The sequence below is a fragment of the Aphis gossypii genome, chromosome 1 (assembly GCF_020184175.1).
Source record: "Aphis gossypii isolate Hap1 chromosome 1, ASM2018417v2, whole genome shotgun sequence".
NCBI lineage: Eukaryota > Metazoa > Arthropoda > Insecta > Hemiptera > Aphididae > Aphis > Aphis gossypii.
This window is the reverse complement of record NC_065530.1, coordinates 76,460,415-76,484,929: the sequence shown is the minus strand read 5'-3', so window position 1 is coordinate 76,484,929 and position 24,515 is coordinate 76,460,415. Positions and strand designations below refer to the sequence as shown.

General features: G+C 25.7%; 1 protein-coding gene across 8 annotated transcripts in view; it reads right to left on the bottom strand.

Moving 5' to 3' along the window:
• The window catches only part of LOC114131724 (cAMP-specific 3',5'-cyclic phosphodiesterase), a 657,881-nt gene that overhangs the window by 115,654 nt on the left and 517,712 nt on the right, over window positions 1-24,515 (bottom strand). Inside the window, exon 1 of one of the 8 annotated variants that reach the window (XM_050200122.1) lies at window positions 18,489-19,123. The exons of the other annotated variants lie outside the window; for them this stretch is intronic. Coding sequence (XP_050056079.1) covers window positions 18,489-18,976 — 488 coding nt within the window. The 5' untranslated portion in view covers window positions 18,977-19,123. Of the gene's footprint in view, window positions 1-18,488; window positions 19,124-24,515 lie in introns of those variants that run through there. 8 annotated transcript variants of the gene reach the window in all.

Below are 24,515 nucleotides of genomic sequence, written 5' to 3'. Positions count from 1 at the left end.
CTACCCTTGTTAGATGTTCAATAAATAATAATTTGTGAACCAAATTAAATCTGACTATTCATGATAATTTTCGGTAGTTACACTTTTATCAAAATATAAATCGTTATATAAAAAATATAAAAATATAAAATAATTTAAATGATGGTTAAAAATAAATTAAAACTGTATGGTATAGGTTGATTATTTTAAATATATAGTGAAACAATTAAAAATCAGTTTTCATTATTTAATCACTTTTTGATACTCTCTATAAATAAATAACACCAAATCAAGGTAACAGCTGGATGGAACATTCGAACTGTCATTTAAGTCAAATCAGTCATTTTCCACATATATTAAAGCATATTTAGATTTTAATCATTTTTAGTTTGAATAAAGTTTTTTTTTTTTTTGTTTACCTTTTTTATTTTTTAATAAAAATATATATTTTTTTGTCTATAACTTTTATGCTAGGTATCAAAAAAAGCAAATATTTAATTATGAATTTATAAAATATAAGGAAACACAGAAGTCCACACACTATTACAATTTAGATACCTATTCTATATTATAATATATTTTATACTTATTTTCAATAATTAAAATGTGTTCACAAATATATTTAATAAAATTATGATATGAATAATGTATATAATATCTCTAAAAATACAAACTTTTTTTAAAAATAACAAATAAGTTATAAAATGTAGATTTATATGTTATATGATATAATAAAATATGAATGATTAAACAATGCTGATGTATTAGAATCAGTACAATGAAATATGTTAGATATTTCCTTAAACATAAAATACTAGATTAATGAGCAAAATATGTAATTTTAATAGAAAAAAGCATTATAACATAAAACTTGAAAATATAAAATACTGAGAAAAAGGTTTTGTAATCATTGGCTGGATGAGACTATATAATGCGAATGATTCTACGAAAGAGATAATATGCGTGAAACTAAGATGGCACCAAAAGTATTGAATACGTAACAAATAGAAAATTAAAAAGGCTTAGAGAAACAGAAAAATATGGTCTCGATGGCCCATTGTAGCCAAGCAAAAAAGAAATATAGTGTCATTTTTATTTTTATTTTTTTTATCATTTTTGAGATGAATAAAACAAATGCTTAAATATTGGCATACATTTTGTACAGATTCTAGCTAGATATGAATATGTTTAAAATACATAACCGAAAAAAATTATTCGACCCTGTGGAAGAATATAAGTCTAAAAAAAAATAATAGTTTTTCTCCAAAATCAAAAGGCTTAGAGAAACAGAAAAATATGGTCTCGATGGCCCATTGTAGCCAAGCAAAAAAGAAATATAGTGTCATTTTTATTTTTTTTATCATTTTTGAGATGAATAAAACAAATGCTTAAATATTGGCATACATTTTGTACAGATTCTAGCTAGATATGAATATGTTTAAAATACATAACCGAAAAAAATTATTCGACCCTGTGGAAGAATATAAGTCTAAAAAAAAATAATAGTTTTTCTCCAAAATCAAAAGGTTATTTTATATGAAAAATGTTGATTTATTTATTTTTTTTTAATAAATATTATACTGTCTAGTCAACTGCTTTACGTATTTATCTTATTAGTATACTGCAGTAAAACTCAAATTTGTAATTTAACAATATTGTCGTATGTTAGCTAGAACCAAAATAACATATTTTAAATTAAATAGCTTTAATGCTATGAAATATACTATAATATATTATATTTTATATTTGAACAATTAAGGATATTTTATTAAAAGGATTGATGAATTCTTTTAATTAAAATGTACATGATCGGCTTATATATTAAACAGTTTTAAGTGCATGTACAATTTATACTATTATTTGAATAACACTTTATTTGTACGTATATTAACTATAATATTTGATAAATTGATTTATTATTTAAAAAAATCAAATAATTTTTAAATTTCTATTTCTTAAAAATTAAACCATACATAAATGGATATACTAGCTCAAATATTGTATGTTTTATTTTCCCCTATAACTTAATGAGTTCACACAAAATAAATAGATTGCACCTAAGGAGAAAACGCTATAAAAAAAAAAAAAATATATTATAAAACCACTAAAATTTTTAAATTTTATTTTTATAAAATTCAACACACCTAATCAGATTAAATAAAATAATTATTTATTTTTGTTTTAATCGTATTTTTCTCTCTTAAGGATTTATATTACGGAAAATAAAAATAAAATAAAATAAATAAAAGCCCAAAGTAAATAGTATTTCAAAGTTAGTATAAAATTAAAGAGAATATTTCTATAAAGAGTCCAATAAATAGTACACGATATATCAAACAATTTAATTTTATTTCCCAGGAGTAAAATGATTAAGGCAGAATAAATAATCGTGATAATATTATTAATAGTGATATTTAATTAGTTCTTACAAGTTCTTATTAGCATTAATAGGTATATTCTTAAGCTTTATGTTTTCTAAGATATAACGGTGTAAGAAATATAATGAAAGTCTTTATTTAAATTAAAATTAATATAACGTTCTTATTTACAATTATTAAATTTTACTGATAATTAATTATCAATTATTAAAATATCCATACTGTTTATATTATTAATGAATTAGTAAATACTAAATGAATTTTTTTTTAATTAATTGGAAGTAGATTTTTTTACTTTTAAATTAAATTTGTGTTATAATTCATTTTCAAAAACCACACTGTTTCTATATGAAGATTTATTCATTTTTTTCATCAAAAACCGCGCCGATATGGATAATAAGTAAATAGTAACACAAAAATATAAAAAAAAAAATTGACGGCTTTAACTAAACTCATAGATGCATTCTGTGGCTTATAGATAATTCGACATAATAATGTAATATACATTACTTGTCTGCCTATGAAATGCATGTAACTCAAAGGTGCACATTACACTGCCGGGTTTTGTGTATAATAATCATGACTGACTTCACCCCCTACTGACGCCACACCGTTCAACCAACCCTTCATGTAGCTGTCCTACCTACAAGCAAGTCACCCTGTTAACGGATCAATAACGAGGGACCCCCTCCACTCGAAACATGGATCCCGCACCTACACATTGAAATTTTACTGACGGCCGTTTTATCTAGCGCACAAACGGTTTTTAATCTACTCGCGCTCTTTTCACACATACATACAAGTCATATAAGTAACATACCTACACGTAAATATGAATTTAAGTTATTTTGGAAACACGTTGATGTGAAGGGGCGAAGGGAAAGTTAAACCTATGCCAAGAGTGCACTATGAATTGAAAAGGTCGACGGTTTTCCATCGTCGGCGGATTAGGAACGGGTAAGGTCTTACCCTGATCAAACGTGTGTATCTACTCGACGTAAATCACGACGACGGACTGACATTTTTTTTTATTTATTTATTCATCTGTCCCAGTCCCAATGCTCTAACAGTACACTCCGTCTCTTACCCTCGCGTCATATCTGTACATAGGAGATTGTCGAAAACCGACTCAGGTGGATTTTGCAAAGGTTCCCGTATACTCGATTGGTAAAAATAAAGCCACATATATTTTCATCTATCCATTCGGTTGTATCTCATTTATTCATTCCATACGCGGACGAATAGAGCTGATGTGTGCACGTGATTTTGTATGCGTCATTTATAATATGTATAACGGAAAGAGCTTTCCATCGAAAATTACTGGTATTTTTCTGAATCGCTATGTAATCGCATCATTGCTTATTACACGAGCCGACTAAGATCTTGTGGAAAATCTCCTACGCCGTTATAACCACATTACACACAATGAGATACGGCATAAAATACAAATGCACGATTTTATTATATATACATAAAGGTAGCAAAATACTTATAATATTACTACGTAGCATCAGACGGTTGAAACCGTCTGTGGTTCGGGCGCACTTAATAATATAGCCTAATCGAATCTTATTATATAGTTTACGGCGAATGATATTAATAAATTAACTCGGCGCTAGAGACATAATCATGTTTTACTCGTCGTGATTGAATTCTAAATGGTTTTACGGACACAAACAGTACTACAGTAAGTAGTTGGGTACAGTACACTCACTCACAAAATACATCTTATTATGCGGTTGAACTCTATTCGAGAAATTGTATTTCTAGGGAATTCAATATCATTCTGTTTCAAATATTTATGAGAGATGAAAGTTTTTCAATAAATTATAAAATGTAGTATAAAATATTTTTGTGGTGTATTAAAAGGCTTTGATAATACATATCAAACATAAAAATATGAGATTTATTTAAAAAAGTGGGATGTGGAAACCGTTCTACTGTAATGTATGTTAGGTGATGAGCGGGTCACTGTGATGAATGTGTTAAATTTAAATTCAATGGAATACGTTGTATACGGAAAATGATTCTGAGAGGAAACGGTCTATTTGCTTAATCACTGAGTATATTTTACGTTATATATACCAACATATACATATATATGTATAAATATTTTAAAGTAATTTATTTTACATTTAATATTAGATTAAGTTGACATAATTTTGCTTGGAAATATTGTATTTAAAAATACCATTGTCTATAAAATATAATAATATGCAAAACATTATTATTTTTCTATGATTTCTAATAATTTTGAACTAAAACAAAATAATGAATATCATTATTCATAGTTTAAATAGGTATGTAAATCCATCTAAGTTTAAAATTAAAAGTTCAAAAAATATAAAACAAATACATACAGGCCTTGTAAATTTTTTGGTTTCAGGGTGAACTACGTATAATGAACTTTGTATTAAATTATCTTAAAAAACTACACATATTATAATTTATGGACTTCGTAAATTCAATCAGATTATAAAAATATGTACTTAATTTGATTTTAATGATAAATGTAATTTTATCGGTTTCCAAATAATTTAAAGTCAATCATTTTTGATATTCATACATTTATTAAAACTGAGTGAAAAACTTTAAAAAAAGAGTATATTAAATAATAATATATGACGTTCGAAACTCAAATGTTAAAGGTACTAAATTATTGAACCCGGAAGAACTTAAAATAAAATAAAACTAAAATCTTTTTATCTTATAATTTATTTTATAATTCATTAAAATAATAGCAATATATATTTATACCAATTTTTTTCGTATAAATTCTTCAAAGTTGTAATGCATTGGTAGATTTTTAAATGAATATTTTATGCAAGATGATTTTAACATCATTTTTTTTATACACCTTAGAATCATGTTATATAATATATTATTAGAATGTATCTCTTAAAGTATTTTTATTACTATATTGTATATTTTTTTTAATTTTGAAAAATTAGCTGTTAAATAAATTTATAAATTGCACATTTATATACATTATAAATTCAATATAACTATAAAATTGATTAATTCAAGTATTTAATCCAAAACGTTAAATAATGAATGATATAATGCAAAATTTATATAATTCGTTCAATAAATCAAAATTGTATACAACTTAACAAACATTAGTATATTAAATTAATAATATAAAAACATTTTACTGTACTTTTTCCTGTATTCATGTATAAACAAATTCAAATAAATTGTCAAATTAGGTCTTCCTATTCACATAAATAACAATTTAAACACATAAACGCAAAGGTTTTTCGATCTCATTCTATTAAGTATTCATACAGCTTTACCATACTGATATTTTATTATCACCTCAGTTGCATACGAATGCATGATAAAACTATGACTCTTGAATATAAAACAGGTATTCTAGATCACAATATAAAACTAAAACAACACATAGTTGTAATGTAAAAGATTAAAAATAATTATATTATATTATATTTTAAACATTTAAAAAACAATTTATTTGCAAATAACAATATTACTAGAAAAATTCTGTCTTCATAGGCTATCAAAATCTCAAAAAGCTTCATGCAAAAATATCAATAGACTAAATGACAATACATATATATTAAAATGATTGATGCTGCGTTAGCTTTGAAATACTTTAAAAATGACTCTGCAAAAAAAGTTAGAAAAAATCTCATTGTTTATTAAAATAAAAAAAAAACGTATATTGATGGTCTAAAAGTATTGGATTTGTATATTTTGTAATGTATAATAAAGATAATGTTTTTCTATTTTTTTTTTTTTTTTTGAATATTTTAGACATTATTGAAAATATGAAATCTTTACATTTTTGTACCAATAACGAAAGAGTTTGTCTATCCCGAAGGATATAGTTTTGAAAGGGGAAAAATTGACTGAAAGAGATGACGCAGACGTGGGGATTTTTCCTATCACCAAAAATGGTTTTTATTCTTTTTAACCCTTTATTCTGTTTTAGAATAGAGCTTAAGTCTAGTACAATGGAAGTCTATTACCATAACTGTGATAAATTTAATATTTATCCTTTCTCACCTGTCATTTTATCTATAAATTGTTACTTATAAAAGATCATGAATATTAGAAAACAACATAACAGAAGTATCAAGGCTTTTACCGATTACAAAATATATATAATATAATATAATATAAATGTGAAATAATATAAAAGTATAATATGTGTGCAAATAAAGAAACATATTTTATATCAAAGATAAAAGGTATAAAATATTTTTTTTATTTAGATAAACATTACTAAAATATTTTACCTATAAAACAAAATTAACGCATAATATATCTTATAAAAATAATTATAAGATAATTAAATTTAATATAGCATGTGGTTTTTAACTGACTAAAAGTTTAAATATATTATGCAATTATTAAGCTTCGAACATAACTGTCTATTTTAATTTTCAAAATATCATCAATCGATTTCAATATTAATTGCTCTACAATGTATTTGAATTTTTTATTTGTATCACACGACTGTTTTAATAATATAACTATTTGTGAGGAAGGAGGTGAGATAAAGAAAAAATAGTATTTCAATAATAACTCATGGTTATTTACGGAATCGTGTAAGTACATACCTAATTTTTATTTATGGTTGTTGGTCAGCTTTTTATGCTATATTATTTTTAGTTCAATATATTCTACGCTAATGTATTTTCTGATTATTTATTTGTACATTTGTTTTAGTTAATAATGATCAGAAGTAGACAGTACAGTTAAAGCTGTTTGAACATCTGATTCTAAAAACTTTAAAATCCTTTCTAAAGATTTTACATATCCAATGAAGGCTACTATCCTGGTTAGTAAAATAAATAAAATACGAAAAACAAAAAACCCTGTCACGTAAACAATTTTGAACACACCACAGAATAAATTTATGGAACTAAAGAAATAAAAGTGAATTTATCAGATTTTGCATACTAACAAAAATAATGTATCCAACTCACAATATTAACAAATTTATCAAATGATTACTAATCGTATAAATATATATTTATCGTAGTATTATTACTAAAATAAATAGTAAACAATAGCTATTCGATTAGCTTTAGACAGATAAATTTATGGTTTAGTAACTTTTAGAGCCGTGAACTTAATATAATATTAGATTAATTTAATAGAGTTCATTTATTTGCTACACATTACAAATGCTATCATAAGTTTACGACGTTAGATGAATCATTTATTGATATACACTTACGATGATTAATTATAATAAATTATTTATTAAACTCAGTATATTTATACTGGAATTCAACAGTTTTTTACCAAAAAATTTCACATAATATTTCTGCAAATTAAAAAAATAAAACTATTTTAAAACAGTCATGTTGTATCAATTGTTTTCGTATGACGTGTATATATTTATATACATAATATATATGTGTATTTTTTTTTGTTCCTACGCAATTTGTTGTATAGCTTTAGAAAGCTTACTCTACGGATATCATGACAGTGGTAAAAATAATAAAAAAAAAAACTATACGAAACAAAATGAAAAACATTACAACGTTTTTATTATTATGATATAATATAATAATGTGTACTTAACATGTGTGATGTGACTCCGTTACTATCATGTTTCATAATGAATTGTTTTCGTAGACCCTTGTCAGTGTACAGAACGCAGGCCTACACACCATTTGAGAAGTAATAGAATAATAATTTACATTGTTATCGTTATTATTATCTTTAAACGCACGTATTGTGCCACTGCATCAGTGATATGTATTTCGACCTACGCACTTGCGGATTATACAAATAAAAGCTGCTACACTCTGCTGCCAACGCATCAGTGGATGCTGACAAATTATAATAATTTCATAACGGCTCGTGTGTGTAAGTGTGTGTGTTGTTTATGTTATGTGTATATATCTATCAATCTCATATTGAATTATATTTCAATCGCCTTCAGCAAAAGTCTATTAAATAATATTATCATTTCTTATTCGTGCGCGTTGCTTAATTAAAATCGTTCCATTTCCCACAGCGTACACGATGATGAACTATATATACAGCCATAGAACAATATAGAAACGACACTCGATCAAGCTGATCGAGCAACTACTGTTGTATCCTTGGGGGTAGGAAGTACGAGCGCCAACAAAAGTTGTAACATTATCCGTAACCCGATAGGATGTTGGCAACGTGGCGTATTACTTTTTGTTACGAAACAATAAAAATAAAATATCGGACACGATTGTCGAGTAATGGTAATACTATAATCTATTTTTTTTTTTTTTTTTATTTTTTTTTATCAGAGAAACTACTAACAGTTTATTTTGTATGTCAATGTAAATATTAAATAAAAACATTTATTTACTATTCGTTAAATTAAATACAATTATCGTATTAATATTTAGACTCAGAGTACCTAAACGTTTAATACCCAATTCATAGGGAAGAAACCAAGAGGACGTCCAAAAAATAATAAATAGATGAGACAAAACAAAACTTAGAGAAATTAGGGATATGCGATTTGGAAGAAAAAAGTATAACATTGAAAAGTGTGAAAAGAGGTGACAGTGGTGGCAAAAACTCTTGAAGAATATTAATGCCAGTCATAAGAAAATATTATAATTTAAGTCCGTGGTAATAATGATTATTTTCCTAGTGCAAAAGCTGCTCACAGTGCATAAATGAATAATGCTGTACTATAAGAGTTTATATATTAATGCTATGAGTATGCTAGTAATATTACTACATGCCGCAGTCACATGTTTTTCCTGTTATGTTTTTTTTTTTTTGTCTTGCCCTCAGTCTTGGTAATCAAGATACTGTGGGAAAGAACACAGAGTATTTTAAATCATAAATTAATTATTGCACTTATTCTTTCCATTTTCTTTATCGACCATAATTATATTTTTGTGCACAAATTTAAATAATTCAATATATTGCAAACTATAATATATAGATAAACAGCTTATATAACGCAACTTTTGCACTTTTTTTGTTTGTGAAATATGATACTTTATCGATTTATGTCGTTTTAATGAAAAATACGAAATAATACAATAAAATAATGTTTTAAAATTTATTTAGATATTAAATTAATCATGATGTATACTAGTATCTCAATGTGGTATTTTTTTGGCATTCATATTTGACGTTTGATATTATATTGTTAGTAATCTAGTTTTTTTTTTTTAAATACTTTTTAATATCGGTACTTGTACAAAATCACAACATTTATAATTTTGTGTTTACATCAATTATTGTATAGGGTAAGAGATCTCTCATGAAATAATTTTATTGGCTTCTACATGTTTTTGGTCAATTGTTAACTATATGCTATATCATTAATATGACATTGCAAGTATCTTATTATATAGATGCTGCAATTTGTTAACCTTCTATTAATATACTAATGATAAAAAATTATACCTAGTTTTTTTATTTTCTTCAGTTACATATTATTACAATACTTTGCCTATATTTGCTTACACTCCATCATGGTGTTCCTTGATTAAATTCTCTAAACGCTATGCATTAGATTGTATATTTTAAATCTATGTTTACTATACAAAGTCCACTTTAAAAATATATTATTGTTATTTTTACATTGTCTAAATATTTGTTTTATAACATGCTATTTTTATTGCGGTGCATTTATAGTTGTAATGTTTCCGGATGTAGTTTGCTCAATTAAAAAATAATTGTATATATTTAGTTTCCATACTATTTTCGAACCTAAATCTATAATACTAAAAGTTATATTTTATACAACATTAAACTATATGAATATCATATATACATATCGATAAACAAAAAAGAAAATATTTATGAATAATTTTTATCTATAAAAGCTTAAAAAATAAAAATTGTTTATCTTAGTTATTTATAAATATGAACTTGTTAAATATTTTCAGTACCTAAAAAACATAAGTTTAGTGTTTAGCAGTTTATCTTGAATATTTGATATTTCCTAAATATTTTTGAGAAACTTATCAACGCTGATGAAACATGTTTTACCGTTTGAAAATAGTAATATAAAATGGATTAGTTATAAAAGTATAAGCACTAACAGTTTATAGGTGTAATGAAAATATGCTCTATGATTTTCGTAATAATCAAACTTAAATATAATAGATTTATAACACAGACAGAATAATACGTGAAGAAAATTGGGTCTTCGTGTATAAATCTTTATCTCTGATAAAATGGATGGCCCATATATAACCATGTTGACACGGATACTTGTAACAGTGAGACGTCAGACATGTGGCTTTTTTATTTTCTTCAACCAAAAGGAAGGGATGGCCGAAAAAAGTTTCTGTTATCGATAAAAAAAGGTAGTTAGGCAAAAACTTTTTATAAAACCGCCTGCCACTGTCTGGCATGACCATGTCATCCCGTTCATTTTAACAGTGCGAACGTATCAACCAACACAAAAGCAACATATCCCGAAGTATCGAGTCCTGTGTATTATATCTATAGTTTATTCTTTTACAGGCCATAATAAATGCATTTTTTATTTGTCATACGTGCTTTGAATGATTTCTTATGTCACCACCTGTCATTTTAATACTTGTATTTGATAAAAAAAATTTCCTACATTTATGAGTGTAAGACATTATTCAGGCTTTATTTGAACTTCCATACGTCTAAGTGATTTTATTTTTATATTATTACATAGGCGATTAGAACTTTATATTAACATACATACAAGTGTTTTATTATACATTTAAGGAATACAAACTATAGTTTTAGAATAATATATAACAATGATATATATAAAAATTATGACAAATCTCTTGATTTATAATATTATATTATTTAGATTATTTTTCAATAGTAATTTATGAATAATTCATTCGTTTTAAGTACCTATACCTTTATTCAAAAAGATTATAAGAAATTCAATATTTTTACAAGTAAAAAATTGTACATTAATATTATATTTACTACTGGCATGTACAAAATATAATATTATGTTGATATTAGTATATTATGCATACGGAGAGAAACACCTGCAATACTTTAGTGTATCTATTGATCGGCTACATTATAATTCAATTACGATAAAGAGTTTTAGTAAGCTAATGAGTTTCTATATTTACATAAATGAGTATAATATTCTAAAATAAACTGAAGTTATTTTTATTTTTTTTTATTAATTAGTTTAAAAATACGTATAGGTTATACTACTATAAATTTAGGTCAAAATTATTACATATGATAAAACCAAACTTTCAATCAGTCAAGATATCTAGTGAAAAATGAGACACCTTAATAATTCTGCATATTTATAGATCATAAATCTTTACGACGCTAATATCATGAATCGAAAATCAAATAGTGAAATCTATGTTATGAATAGCCAATACAAATGTTTTCTTAAGAATATTATATAGCTTGTCATTATTTATAATATAGAAATAACATTTAAGTAATACTGTTATTTGTCTACTGGTAGCTAACGGTATAGGTATCCAAAATGTATGTACATAAAAATTTTACATTATTTCAAAAACTACTTGTTTGTTTAGAGTCGTTTAAAAAGATTATTGAATAAATAAATATTTAATGAAATTATACAAAATACGAAAACTTTTTATAGGTATGTAGGTGTTAAAACTTATATTTACTATTAGAAATGAGACGGGGGGAAATAAAAACTTTAGAAACGTTCCACTGTGGAACATTTTAACAGCATAACAAATGACTTAAAAATATTTGACAGTTGTAATAAATAAATGACACACGCATTTCTAAAACAGAAATAAAATAACTTCAAATAAATCGAATGTTACACATTTGGGCGTATTATATTATGTTTATTTAATACACCGAAAAGCGTAGAGAATAAAAAAACGACGCTCAATCAAACTTTAATACATTCACAACCACGTTAACCCAGAACCCAGTAAGATTAAATTATGTTTTTGAATCATTATTAATATTTCATAGAACTTGTAACCTATAAAATATAGGGAAATATTTAAAATTGAATAATAAAAACGGAATACGTATAATATACACAAAAAAGTGAATTATGTGTTTATATTTAACGTGACAACACATGATAAGACATTCATTGACACTTATATTCAAAACATAACAAATTGTACAGAGTTCAAACTTCATAACAGACTTTGAATTTCGACGTTAGATATTGGATATAATTTCTTAACTCAATCGTGAACCTCACATTATTGTTTTAGTAACAATACTTAAACAAATTGTATTGTGCCAGCCCATGAAGTGTTAATGTATATTATATTATGATAAATATGTTTCAGCTCGAGTATGATAGTATGATTTTTAGTTTTATAAAATACTAGTATAAGTGTTTATAGAAAAGTATAAAATTTTTATATAAATTATAAAATATTAAGTATTTGTTCAAAGTTGAGTTATCGTATATTGTCTGTCTTTATGAATATGTCTAAACACAAATATAACTTGAAAACAGGATAAAATAATAACCAAATATATAATATAATGTATATTATTCATTATTCCTCAGGGAATTTATTATGCCAGAGTTGCATAATATATTTTATTGCATTACTAAAATTATCGCCTATCAAGTCTAAAACTTAAATTATACCAATTAACAATAATTATTTTGATTTAAATCTAGAAAAAAAAACAACTCATGTTAAATTTGTAAATTATGTTTTAAGATTTTTAGTATTAGTTAACAATTTGTACTAGAATCAATGGATAAATATAATGTATAAATATAGTGATAACAAAAAACTATTTATAATTCACAAAATAGTTAAATTTGTTTTATTCAATTTAAATACATCATCATAGTATCCTACAAAATATGTTTAACTACGTTAGAAAAAAATATACCTCAAATTATTATATTATCGTTCAAATTTACATTATATAAATAAATCAATGAAATTAATTTTTTCAAATGGTTAAAATACATTGATAATTAAAATTAAATGTATACATCTGTCTTGTGTATAAAATACACACACTGGATTTTGATTTAAGTAGATATCTAAGCCCTATTAAGAAAAAGTATAGGTAAAAGTAAATTTAAAAGCGAAATCTACGATAATAATATAATATCATCACCGCTCTAAATGGTCACTGCTGCCGATTATGACTTTGAGAAAAATTTTTTATGAAAAGTTTGTATGACCACAACGATTTATGAAAATACATTATTATTAATGATGACAATTTTACTATTCGAATTATAAACGGATTATTGTTACAAATATACTTATAATATAATTCAACAAAGTCTTAAATTTATTTAAGGACGTTTTCAAAACCAAAACCGTACTTGTATTACTATGTTAACATAATACGGAACGAACATCATTATGATGTGCACAATGATGACTATAGCTATTATATTGCATTGTTCATATATAATATATTTAGTTTAGCGTGCATCTAAAATGACCTCGTCTGATAGTGATTATTATATTACACTGATTTTGGCGGGATAACATATTATATATTGTATTCATTTGAAACGTGATACACGGTAGTTAAAAAACTATAACCAATGTGTAGATATCAAATTAGGTCACCGCTGTAACAATATATTGTTGTACATCCATTTATAAACCTTGACATGGAAATTTACTTGGGTTATTATTATTGTTATAATTTTTATTTTATCATAAAATTAAGTTTTAACTCTAATATCGATTCGTAAGATATTTCAAAAGATTTTCCATTAACAAAACAATATCAGAAAAAATATATCTTTGATTCTCACGATGTGCCTAATTATAATAATACTGTTTAATTAAAAGATACATTGTTTGTTAATTTTGATTTATTACAGACAACGCGTTCTACTCTCGAAATAAATTTATAACAGTTAAAATCAAAATATAGTAGATGTTTGTATATTATTTTATAGCAGTAAAACTGTAATTTAATGTTTTATACATTGTTTGTTGAAACCTTTCTATAATAACACACGGAAATAAATTATACCCTTATAAAATATAAACATGTATTATACATTTTACATTTTGTAAGACTAGAATTGGTATTTTAGATTTAAAATCATACATAATTCAACTATTTTATATCCCAACCTTACCTCCGATTATAAGATTTACAGGCTGATCATCAAAATGAAAAGTACAAAATATTAAACTTTAAAATGTATAGATAGTAAAATTTAAATAAAATACATATATACATACAAAAATTGTACGCCTCGAATGAAAATCAAAAAACTACACACAATCAATATTATGATAGAAGTGATTAGGCTCAAAAAAAAAAAAAATGATTGATGGATAGTTTTTACGTTTAGTTAAAATTTATTTTAAAATAATAATAAAAATAATAATAATAAAAAAAAACAGAAAATCTTTATACCTTAAAGCCTTAAACTGAAATTAAAATTAAAATTAAAATTTGAAAACCATAAAACATAATATACAATTTATTTTTTTTTTCAGAAAGCATTATGGGATTGGTTCTCAAGGGATCTTTGACAACTTTATGAATACACATTTCATATCCATACATCCCCTTAAGTCCATTTTTAGGAGCATTTTAATACCTTTTTTTTATCATTAGTCATTATCTAAGTTTGTTACATTTCAGATTTTTATTGTACTTGATGATACAAAAGTTCAATTTAAAAACATATACAGATAGTAAATGGTTTGTTGTTTTGAAACACTATTTTTACGTATTTAAAATATGAATATTTGTGGAAAAAATACATTAAAAACCGAGTTTTATATCTAGACTAACTTTACCGTATTTTACACATTTAAAAGTATGGTTTAAAAATATATTTAGTTGGACATTGCTCGGAAATAAGTAAAAATGTTTTAATCTTCAGATTTGATAACCAAACATATCACTTCTGTATTGGCTGTAATGTAGTTTTCTATTTAATATGGAAATTATTAAATAACACATAAATTGTTAGTTTGAAATTGGATAATAAAAACTACGAGGAACATAGATTGAAAAACTGCCAAAATAATATTACTTTATCGTCTACTAAAATCAAGTATACCATATTATAAGGTAAATCTACATTTCCATACGTCAGTTAGTAAAATAAAAATACATTCACTCAAATATTTTATAGTTAGGTACTATTGATGACCAAAGTTATAATAATGTGCTTCACCAGCAGGCTGCGATCATATTATTTTCGATTATCGAAGCCACTTTAGTGAATATAGTTTTACAAAATTGGACAATATGCAAAAAAATAAAAGGAACGTGGAGCATTATGGTCACTGGTTATTATTGCAAAAACCAACAATCCGAAAAATGTGTATACATATTATTTTGAATCATGTTATCGACAGTTTATTTTTGATGTTACAATCCCCGAGACATCATAACTTCTGACATACGATTTATACATAAAATATTATAATATTATATAGGAAAATTCACTAAATATAATATATTATATTTATTCAGTCTTATCATTTATTAATAAATTTATATGAATTTTGGTTTTCGAAACTTTTAAATATCCTCAAGGACCATATTTTAAAATAATTAAGACTATTTATATGTGTCCCGTGGCGAACAAACTTTTTTTATAATGTGTACGGTGCATCATCGTGTTTTAATATTGATTGTTAATCAAATTAATATATATGTGCCTTCAATAATACATAAGTACCTATTTATATGATGTATTTGTTTACATATTAAAATATTAATGGATTTTTTTTATAAAATTTAAAAAGATTCTTTTTACGATGCCAAGTTATTTTTTTCAAATTAAGAATTTTTCTTTTTTAATATTAACTGTTAAATGATAATCGAAGGACATTAAAAATATAAATATATCTAAAATAATATTTTAAAGAGTAGTTTTAGTTTTTGAGTTATTAATTTTGTGTAATTCATGAATTCTTGTGATTTCAAGAAAATCATCTGATATTATAATTCATATTAAATAAATATAATGTTTTCATTCAGAAATATGAAGTTTGAAATATGACATCACAATATTTAAATGGCATAATGATGTAAATATTTCAACTATGGTCATTAAGGATAATTGAAAATTCCAAAAATTTAAATTTAAAAAATTCATTATTAAAAAAAAACATTATAGGAGTGAATTACCAAGTATGTTATAGAGTAGAAAGATTAGGTATTAGCATGGCTTATTGAAGAGCGTAATATTTTATGAAGGTTTATTTTTTATTTTACTTAGTGGACAAACAAGTAAAATATCTCCAATACAGTTTAAAATGACACGTGTGATGGGTCCTCTTATACAAACAACACAACAAATAAAAAAAATAACCACGAGGAATGGTCTCGCATACTCGCCAAATGTTAAAGACGATATTCTCATAAATGAAATTGACCGGGACACTGGATTTCCACGAATAACGTTAAGACAAAACGAGAAAAAAGATTAGCCCGACCATCAATATCGTGTCCGTCACAAAAAACAAGATCTGTCAGTTAATAATATTAGTAATACAATAATATCAGCTCAAAATGTTATGATTGAACTTTTGTTATAGTCTATGGAACCTATGTTTCTTTTTAGTTGTGTCTATAAGACTCTAAATATTAACTTAAAATGTGCCACACTCGGTAAATAATACATGAAAATTGAACAACGTATGTTCAGTTTAATAAATAGTCTTGTTGGTTGAGACCATATGTATTGTTAACTATCTATTATACACAGTAAATACGTAAGTTATTACCGATGTTAGTTTCAATTTAATCAAAATAATATACTGGGTTTGGAAATTCTTGCATTTGCATAATTTCTAATGTGTTGATTACATCTTTGTTTTATAAAATTACGAGTATAATATTCAAAGTATGACTAAGAAAATTGTTGTAGTTAAACTAGATATTTTATAAAAAAAAAAAAAACTATTTATTCCAACAATTTAAGCATTTTTAAAAATATTATTGATATAATCGTATTAGTGAATATTATGTTCATATTCATACTATTATACCCTCATAATTTAAGCTGCATACGTCTTTAGAAAATGTTTTTAATAAATTCAGAATTATAGCTCTAATAATTATGAAATATGCACTATTAATACACTTTAAAAAAATTAAAATAAAAAAAAAAAAATTTTACAACCATATAATTCTGTATAAAAAATTCCAGATAACATGCAAAGCCTATACGCGGTTATCTACAAGACGTGTATAAAATGCAGTATGTTAAATTGGCGAGCGATCCTTCATATTTTATTTAACGTACATTTTAATTTAGGTGAATATGAATTTAAAGAATTTAGTGCAACAGTTGCGTTCGTCCATTGGCATAGAATATAAATTCACCATTTTATTCAAAATCTATCAATTTACAATGAATAGGAAATATTAGCTATACAAATAGCATGACCAATGTAAAAAAATACCGTTATAATAATATGTTCCAAAAACTTTTGGAGTTGAATTATTTTTTTTCGTTGAACAGATATTTTATAGCTCCTACCACATTACTATTTTTTAATTTGCCTAATGTCTAATATAAACAATATGTAAGTTGTTTAAGTCTGTGACAAGTTGTTATAACAAAAAGTTACCGAAACATTTGTTATTCTCTCGTGTCGTAATTTTATTATTACGTTTATACAAGTGTTTCCACTGTATATTTTTGTAATTTGTATATTTTCAACGTGAATCGATTTATTCATTTTAGATCGCTAAAATGATGTTTAATTTAATCTCATTTAAAAAAAATAATAATAATACATACAATTTTTACAAAAAATTAAAGGAAATCGCAATTATTAAGGTATATTGGCCGTAAAAATGTGGTGATTTCCACAATCGGTAATGATCCTAAAATTACCTAGTTACCTGATCTATATAATAGTTGGATTATATACGGTTGTTGTCGGAGGGTTGCCTCGAGGACGGCGGCGGACGTTCGGGGACTTAAATATTTCATTTTGTTCAAAAAATAATAATTAAAAAAAACCGTGTACATGATGTATAGTACTTATTAGTACTCGTGTCTGTGTACATAGTGTTGGGTCGACGTGAGAAATTTTAAAACGTTTTGAAGCGGCGCTAAAATTATGTTTGCCCCCGGTGACCAATGACCTAGATCTCAGCCATATTATAATTATTACGGTTATGACACCGCTCTCGGTCAGCGACTGTTTAGGCGCGCAATTATACACACACAGTACGCGCGCTGTTTACCTTTTGGCCCTTCTCGGTTTTGGCGGCAATCGTATCCGGTAAAGTCGCGTGTGCGTTTTGCTGCTCGACCGGCGCCTGGTGTACGCCAGCGGCGGTAACGGCATGTCTTCGGGCATTGACGCCAGCACGGTGGCTATGTACTCCTCCTCGACCGCGTCCACGGGTGGCCGGTACAGCGGCTGCGGCCGGTCGTCGGACGACACGGACCGGGAAGGATGGGGCGGCGGCGGCGACGACGGTACCGGTGGCGGTTGCTTGACCGCGGTGGCGGTAGCGGCCGGTTGCGCGGCTGCCGCCGTGCCGTTTTCCCGGTCCATCGTACCGGTATCGTCCGCGGCTGCAGTGGTATCGGCCGTGGTATCGGCCATAGTATCGACCGCGGTATCGGTAGCTGCTGCTGCTGCTGCTGCGCGGTAATTACCGGACGCCGACACTTCCCGCAACCACTCGCGTAGACGAACCCGATACACGGTTAGCGCGGCCAACATGTTGTCGACGGCGTGGCCGCATGGCCGTACAAATCGTGGCGCGTCACCACGGCGGGCGGGCGGCGAGCGGACGGAGCGGTGGTCGCGGTGCGCGTCACCACGTCACGACCGCCGAGCGATAAACAATATTATTTTTGGATATCGCGTTTTTTTTTTTAAGGCTATACAAAACAATAATATAAATATCATTAGACCTGGGCCGCGTTTATCGCGCGTAGTCCGTCAAAACCTCGTCAAAGTCCGTTTCCTTCGAGTCGCTAATGCGCCGATATTGTAATTTATGAAGAGAATATTATTGCATGTGCTTTTTTCAATAATTGGGTACACGACAGTCGATATCTATGGTGGTACGATTAAATTTAATCAGACGCCGATGTAGGTATTCGATTCCCTAGGGCGTGCCCGCATAATTTTTTATTTTTCATTCGTATAATATACCAACATGTTACTGCGGTGGTATTGGTGGTGGTGTTATAAATAACATTTTTACCAGTTAGTTTTGGCATATTATTATAATACAAAGGTAAAGGAATTAAAATGGGACTACCACGTTGGGAGGTGTCCTCCGCTGGATCTCGTTATACGATGAATATTGATATCTACCTATTTTAACACTTTTTCTTTTTTTTTTACACTATATAATACTATCAAGAGCGTTTAAAAATACTTAAATTAAAATATTTAAATCACGCTTTTAGCAAAATAGACCGTATAAAGGCACTGTGTAGGTGTATATTATAGTCAATCGATCACAATATTTTCAATTTTTCAAATTAAAATAATATGAGATTTAAGTATTTATTGATATCTATTTTGAACACTATGGTACATATTTTATTTATGACGTTATAGACAAACGCATTCATTTGAACTGCAATCTGAAATCTACACACAACAAATGAATACTATGCACATTGCACGTTGTACAAGCCTTATATGACATAAGTCATGAATTCAATAATAGTAATATTGTTGAAATATTATTTGAATAATAGTAATATTATATTCCTATGAAATATATATATAGAATCAAGATCATGGCAGAAATAGTAGTATTACCAACAACCACCCTTTACTTAAATATTATACTAAACGAGTAAAAAACGAGAGTAATATTATAATAAGTACACACCAGTTGTAATGCAATTAAGAAAGACGTTTTAACTTTATAATAATACGTATAATATATTATATTATATTATTGTACTTATAGTTTGTATAGACGTTTAGTGCACTAGTGTAATTATATATAATATTGTTGGTATACAAAAAAACGATGGCAAAAACCCTTTGAAACACCACTAATTGATTGAGCCTGTTTGTGAAAGGATTTCATGTGTAATATATTTATTTTTATAATATAATATGTTTGATATACTCGTTAAACAAATATCATATCAGAATTATTTTTGTTTTTTACAATAATATTTCTATTATTTTGCATTAAATCTCGAAAATAATTTGACTATTTATTATTGTAGCTAGCCACATTTTTTATTTTTACATTATAAACGAATATTTTTATTCTTTATTCTTATGAATTTTTATATTTTTTGAAATATGTATATTGTTTATATCAATACTTATAACATTTACTTAAGTACTGACAGTATTAATGTATATATTTCATCCAACGGAAACATGACATTATAAGTACATTTTTAAACTGTCAATTTTTATTATACGAGTATGTAATAAAATTCTTACTCAATTTTTTTTTTTTTTAGCACATCACTGTAAAACGAAATAATACATTAACGTAATTCCAATTTATTTAATTCTTAACTGATTATAGTCACAACTAATCGGTCGAAAATAAGTAACAAACGGAATAATACAACATCAGTTTATATATTCTACCTATATGATATAAATTTAATTAAATAGATAAAACATACACGTCATGTATTAAAAAAAAAAAGTCATAATTTTGAATCATATACAATATTATAAATATATAAGGATTGGCAACTATTTCAAAAATATATTATGTATATTATATAATATAATATTTATTATTTTCATAAATACATTCAATACTATTTTTTCGTTGAACATTGCTTTAAGTAAAAAAAATCGAATATGGTGAATTTTAATTATTCATTGTCGTTTTGTTTATTTAGGGTTTTTATTTATTATTATAGTTCAATATGAAATAATTTATAATATACTTCAAATAAACCGACTAGCATGACGGAAATTCGATAACCCTGCAGATTTAAAATTTTAAAGAATATATCCAATACATGTGTATTGGCCTCGTATATAACCTCGTTTCCACAAAAAAAAAACGGATGTTATTACCACCTTTATACGATAACCGAAACGAAAATAGAATTACTATATATATATATTTTTTTTTTTTTGTACAAGAAGGTACCCTATCAACGATAGTGAATCAATAATATTTGCCATTTTGACAAATGCTTTTTCACTCGGAAGTGGGAGTATAAGTTTTCTCGACTTTAGGTTTAACCGTAAAGTTTTACTAAAAAAAAATATATATTGGTGTATATATATATATATATATATAGCGGTATATAGGAGTATTCACTACCTCATTTAATTTATTTTATCTATAAACAAATACTCGTCATATTAAATATTTAATAACTAACTATATATTACACGTTTTAGTCTTTTTCTGAGAACCAAAATTCTGAGGAGATAATAATAATATATTATCCATGATATTATACTAAGATGCTTAAATTTCCTATTAAATTATATTGTATTAATACAATTAAGATTTAACTCACAGAGACAGTCAATAGTGTTTCAAATCAATAATATTAAATATAATACGTTACACTTAATTTTTACAGGAAGAAACTAAGTATTTAATATTATAAGAAATTATAATGTCTGATAAAGGATTATTAAATTCAATTATGTAAAAATAACAATGATAATTAAAAGTTTACGTCATTTTTAAACCCAAAACATCTATATCTCTGAGTTTTCATCTTGATTTATATTTTTATATCATTAATATTATTTTTATGATAATAAAAGTTATAGATAACTACTTATTAATTATTGTATTAAAATGCTGAAAGGAAATCAAATACGTATATACAAAGTGTAACAGTAAAAATAAATAAAATAACTACTTAACAGAATTTATGGATCGCATTCATATTTACTATCTTAAGTATTATATAATGTGTATAATTATTATTTAGTGAACTATTAAAATATAAATAATTAATGAGACTATACAAAAAGTAAATTTAATAAACATGTTTGTTTTTAAAAAAAAAAAAAATTATTATGAACTATAATTATAATTTTATTTATTTTTATTATTATTTATTTATTTAATTGCTTGCAGTTACGGAAAATATAATGACAACAATAATAATTAAAAACAATATACTTTTTTAAAATTATATTGTTATTATTACATGTTTTAATTTTGAAAATAATGCCTAAAATGTATAGCCTATAATCTATATATAGATTAAATTAATTGTGTTGTCAAGAATACGTGGATTTAGTTAACATCATGCAATACATTGTGTTAGACAAAATAAGAATATAAATATTTTTACCACGTACAGGATTTACTATTGATCAAAATATAATATAATATCAGGTATTTCCAAAAAATAATATTTTATTTAATGCCAAGGTTATAGATACTTTGTGTAAAAATAAAAACATGAAACAAATACGTATCGATTATGTAATTTATGTGTGTACGAATGAAATTAACCTAATCGACATTATTTTTGTGATAATATTTTTTACTAGGCGTACACTCGGCAGGTATCCTTTATTTATTTAATACGATTTCCCACGGCATTGCATTGTTCACGTTAATCGTGTAGATTAGACGGCGAAAAGCAAAAATACTTAAGTGAAAAACCGTAAAAAAGCCTCCTAACTAAATTATATAGGTATAGTATAGAACTTAGGTATATATGTATTCTATTGGTGGTATTTTCACTATTCTTTTTCGATCCGTAAATCCATTTTGTGTCCAATGCAGCCCTTTTGTTCAATGACTCTGCAGACCCGTTATGTCTTTTGCAAAACGTATTCTTTGTTCAAAATGGTCATCGCCTCCGTAGGGAGGGAATATCGTACGGACAAGAAAGCCAATTCATTTATCACACACCATGACGTCGTCTTTGCCATCGTCGTCGTCAACAGGATGAATTGGCTCATCGATTTCACCAGTAGTCTTATATAATATTAGGTAGTATATTGGAATATAATATTATGCTGAATTGAAGGAAACCGTTTTAAAGAGTTGTGTATAATAAGTTTTTAGAAGCTAAATAAACCACAATATGGTCAGTGATTTCAATAATAAATAATTGATACATTTTTTTAAAGATAATCATAATATAAATTATAATAACGAGAAAAAATCTATAAAACAACATTTGAAGTATAATTGCGGTAATACGAGATTAATATTTAGGTACTAAAGGATATATTTTTCATATAAACCAGAATCTCAATAATTGAGATAAAATAATAATAATAATAATAATAATTTACTAGATAATAACATACATTAATAAATTACAGTGAATAAGTAAAACACATATTTAATTTAGGAGTTTTATTTTATATAAAATCAATATCTCTTTGATTAGGGTTATATTATTTTTATTTACTACATTAGTATAGAGAATTATTATCAGTAGTGTTGTAGTAAATTGTTTGACCAAGAGATGGGTCCAGATATATAATAATACGTATCAATTTATTTCTATATAATATTTTTGAAACTTCAAAATATGTTATATTATTGAAATAACTATATTCTACAGCAAAGTCATATAATTAAAAATTGAATATGCATTTATTTTAATATAAATATACTGTTACGCTTTCAACATGTATTTATTTGTATTTTCTGTGAAATTATTCAATATAAAATAAAATGTAAAAGATTTAACAAAAAATATAAATTACGATACGTATTGTACATATTAAAATACCTGGAACCATTGTTAAAATACGTGTTTATTAATATAAATTAATATTTTTTTAAAAAAACGTGACGTATTTAAATATAATATAATATACAAAAAATCATAATTTATCAAAGTTGTAACAAATAGGTATTGTTATAATTTAAATCTGTATTCAAGTGTCATTAAGAAAACGTCAAAAGAAGAATTTTCGTTCATCATAAAAATTATAGAAACTGTTTGTCAAGTTTATATTTTTTCTTAAAAATAAAAACGTGTAGGTATTCTTAAAAACTTTTAAGTGTTTTTTCTTCTCTAAAAATACATTTAAAATATTATATATTTTTTTTTTCTAACCAGGAGAAACAATAAATTAAATTCTCAAAATTAAAAATAAAAATATTGTAAATATCTTCTTTCAAGTAAAAGAAAAGAATATAATTTATTTCAAAATTATGGAAATGCATTTCTTGCATAATATCATATATTTTAATATCATTTATTTGAATTTGTTGATTAATCCATTATAAACTGATTTTTTTAATGTATTTTTATAGTACCTATTAAAAAAAAAATCAGTAGAAAACACCTTCAACAAAATTCATATT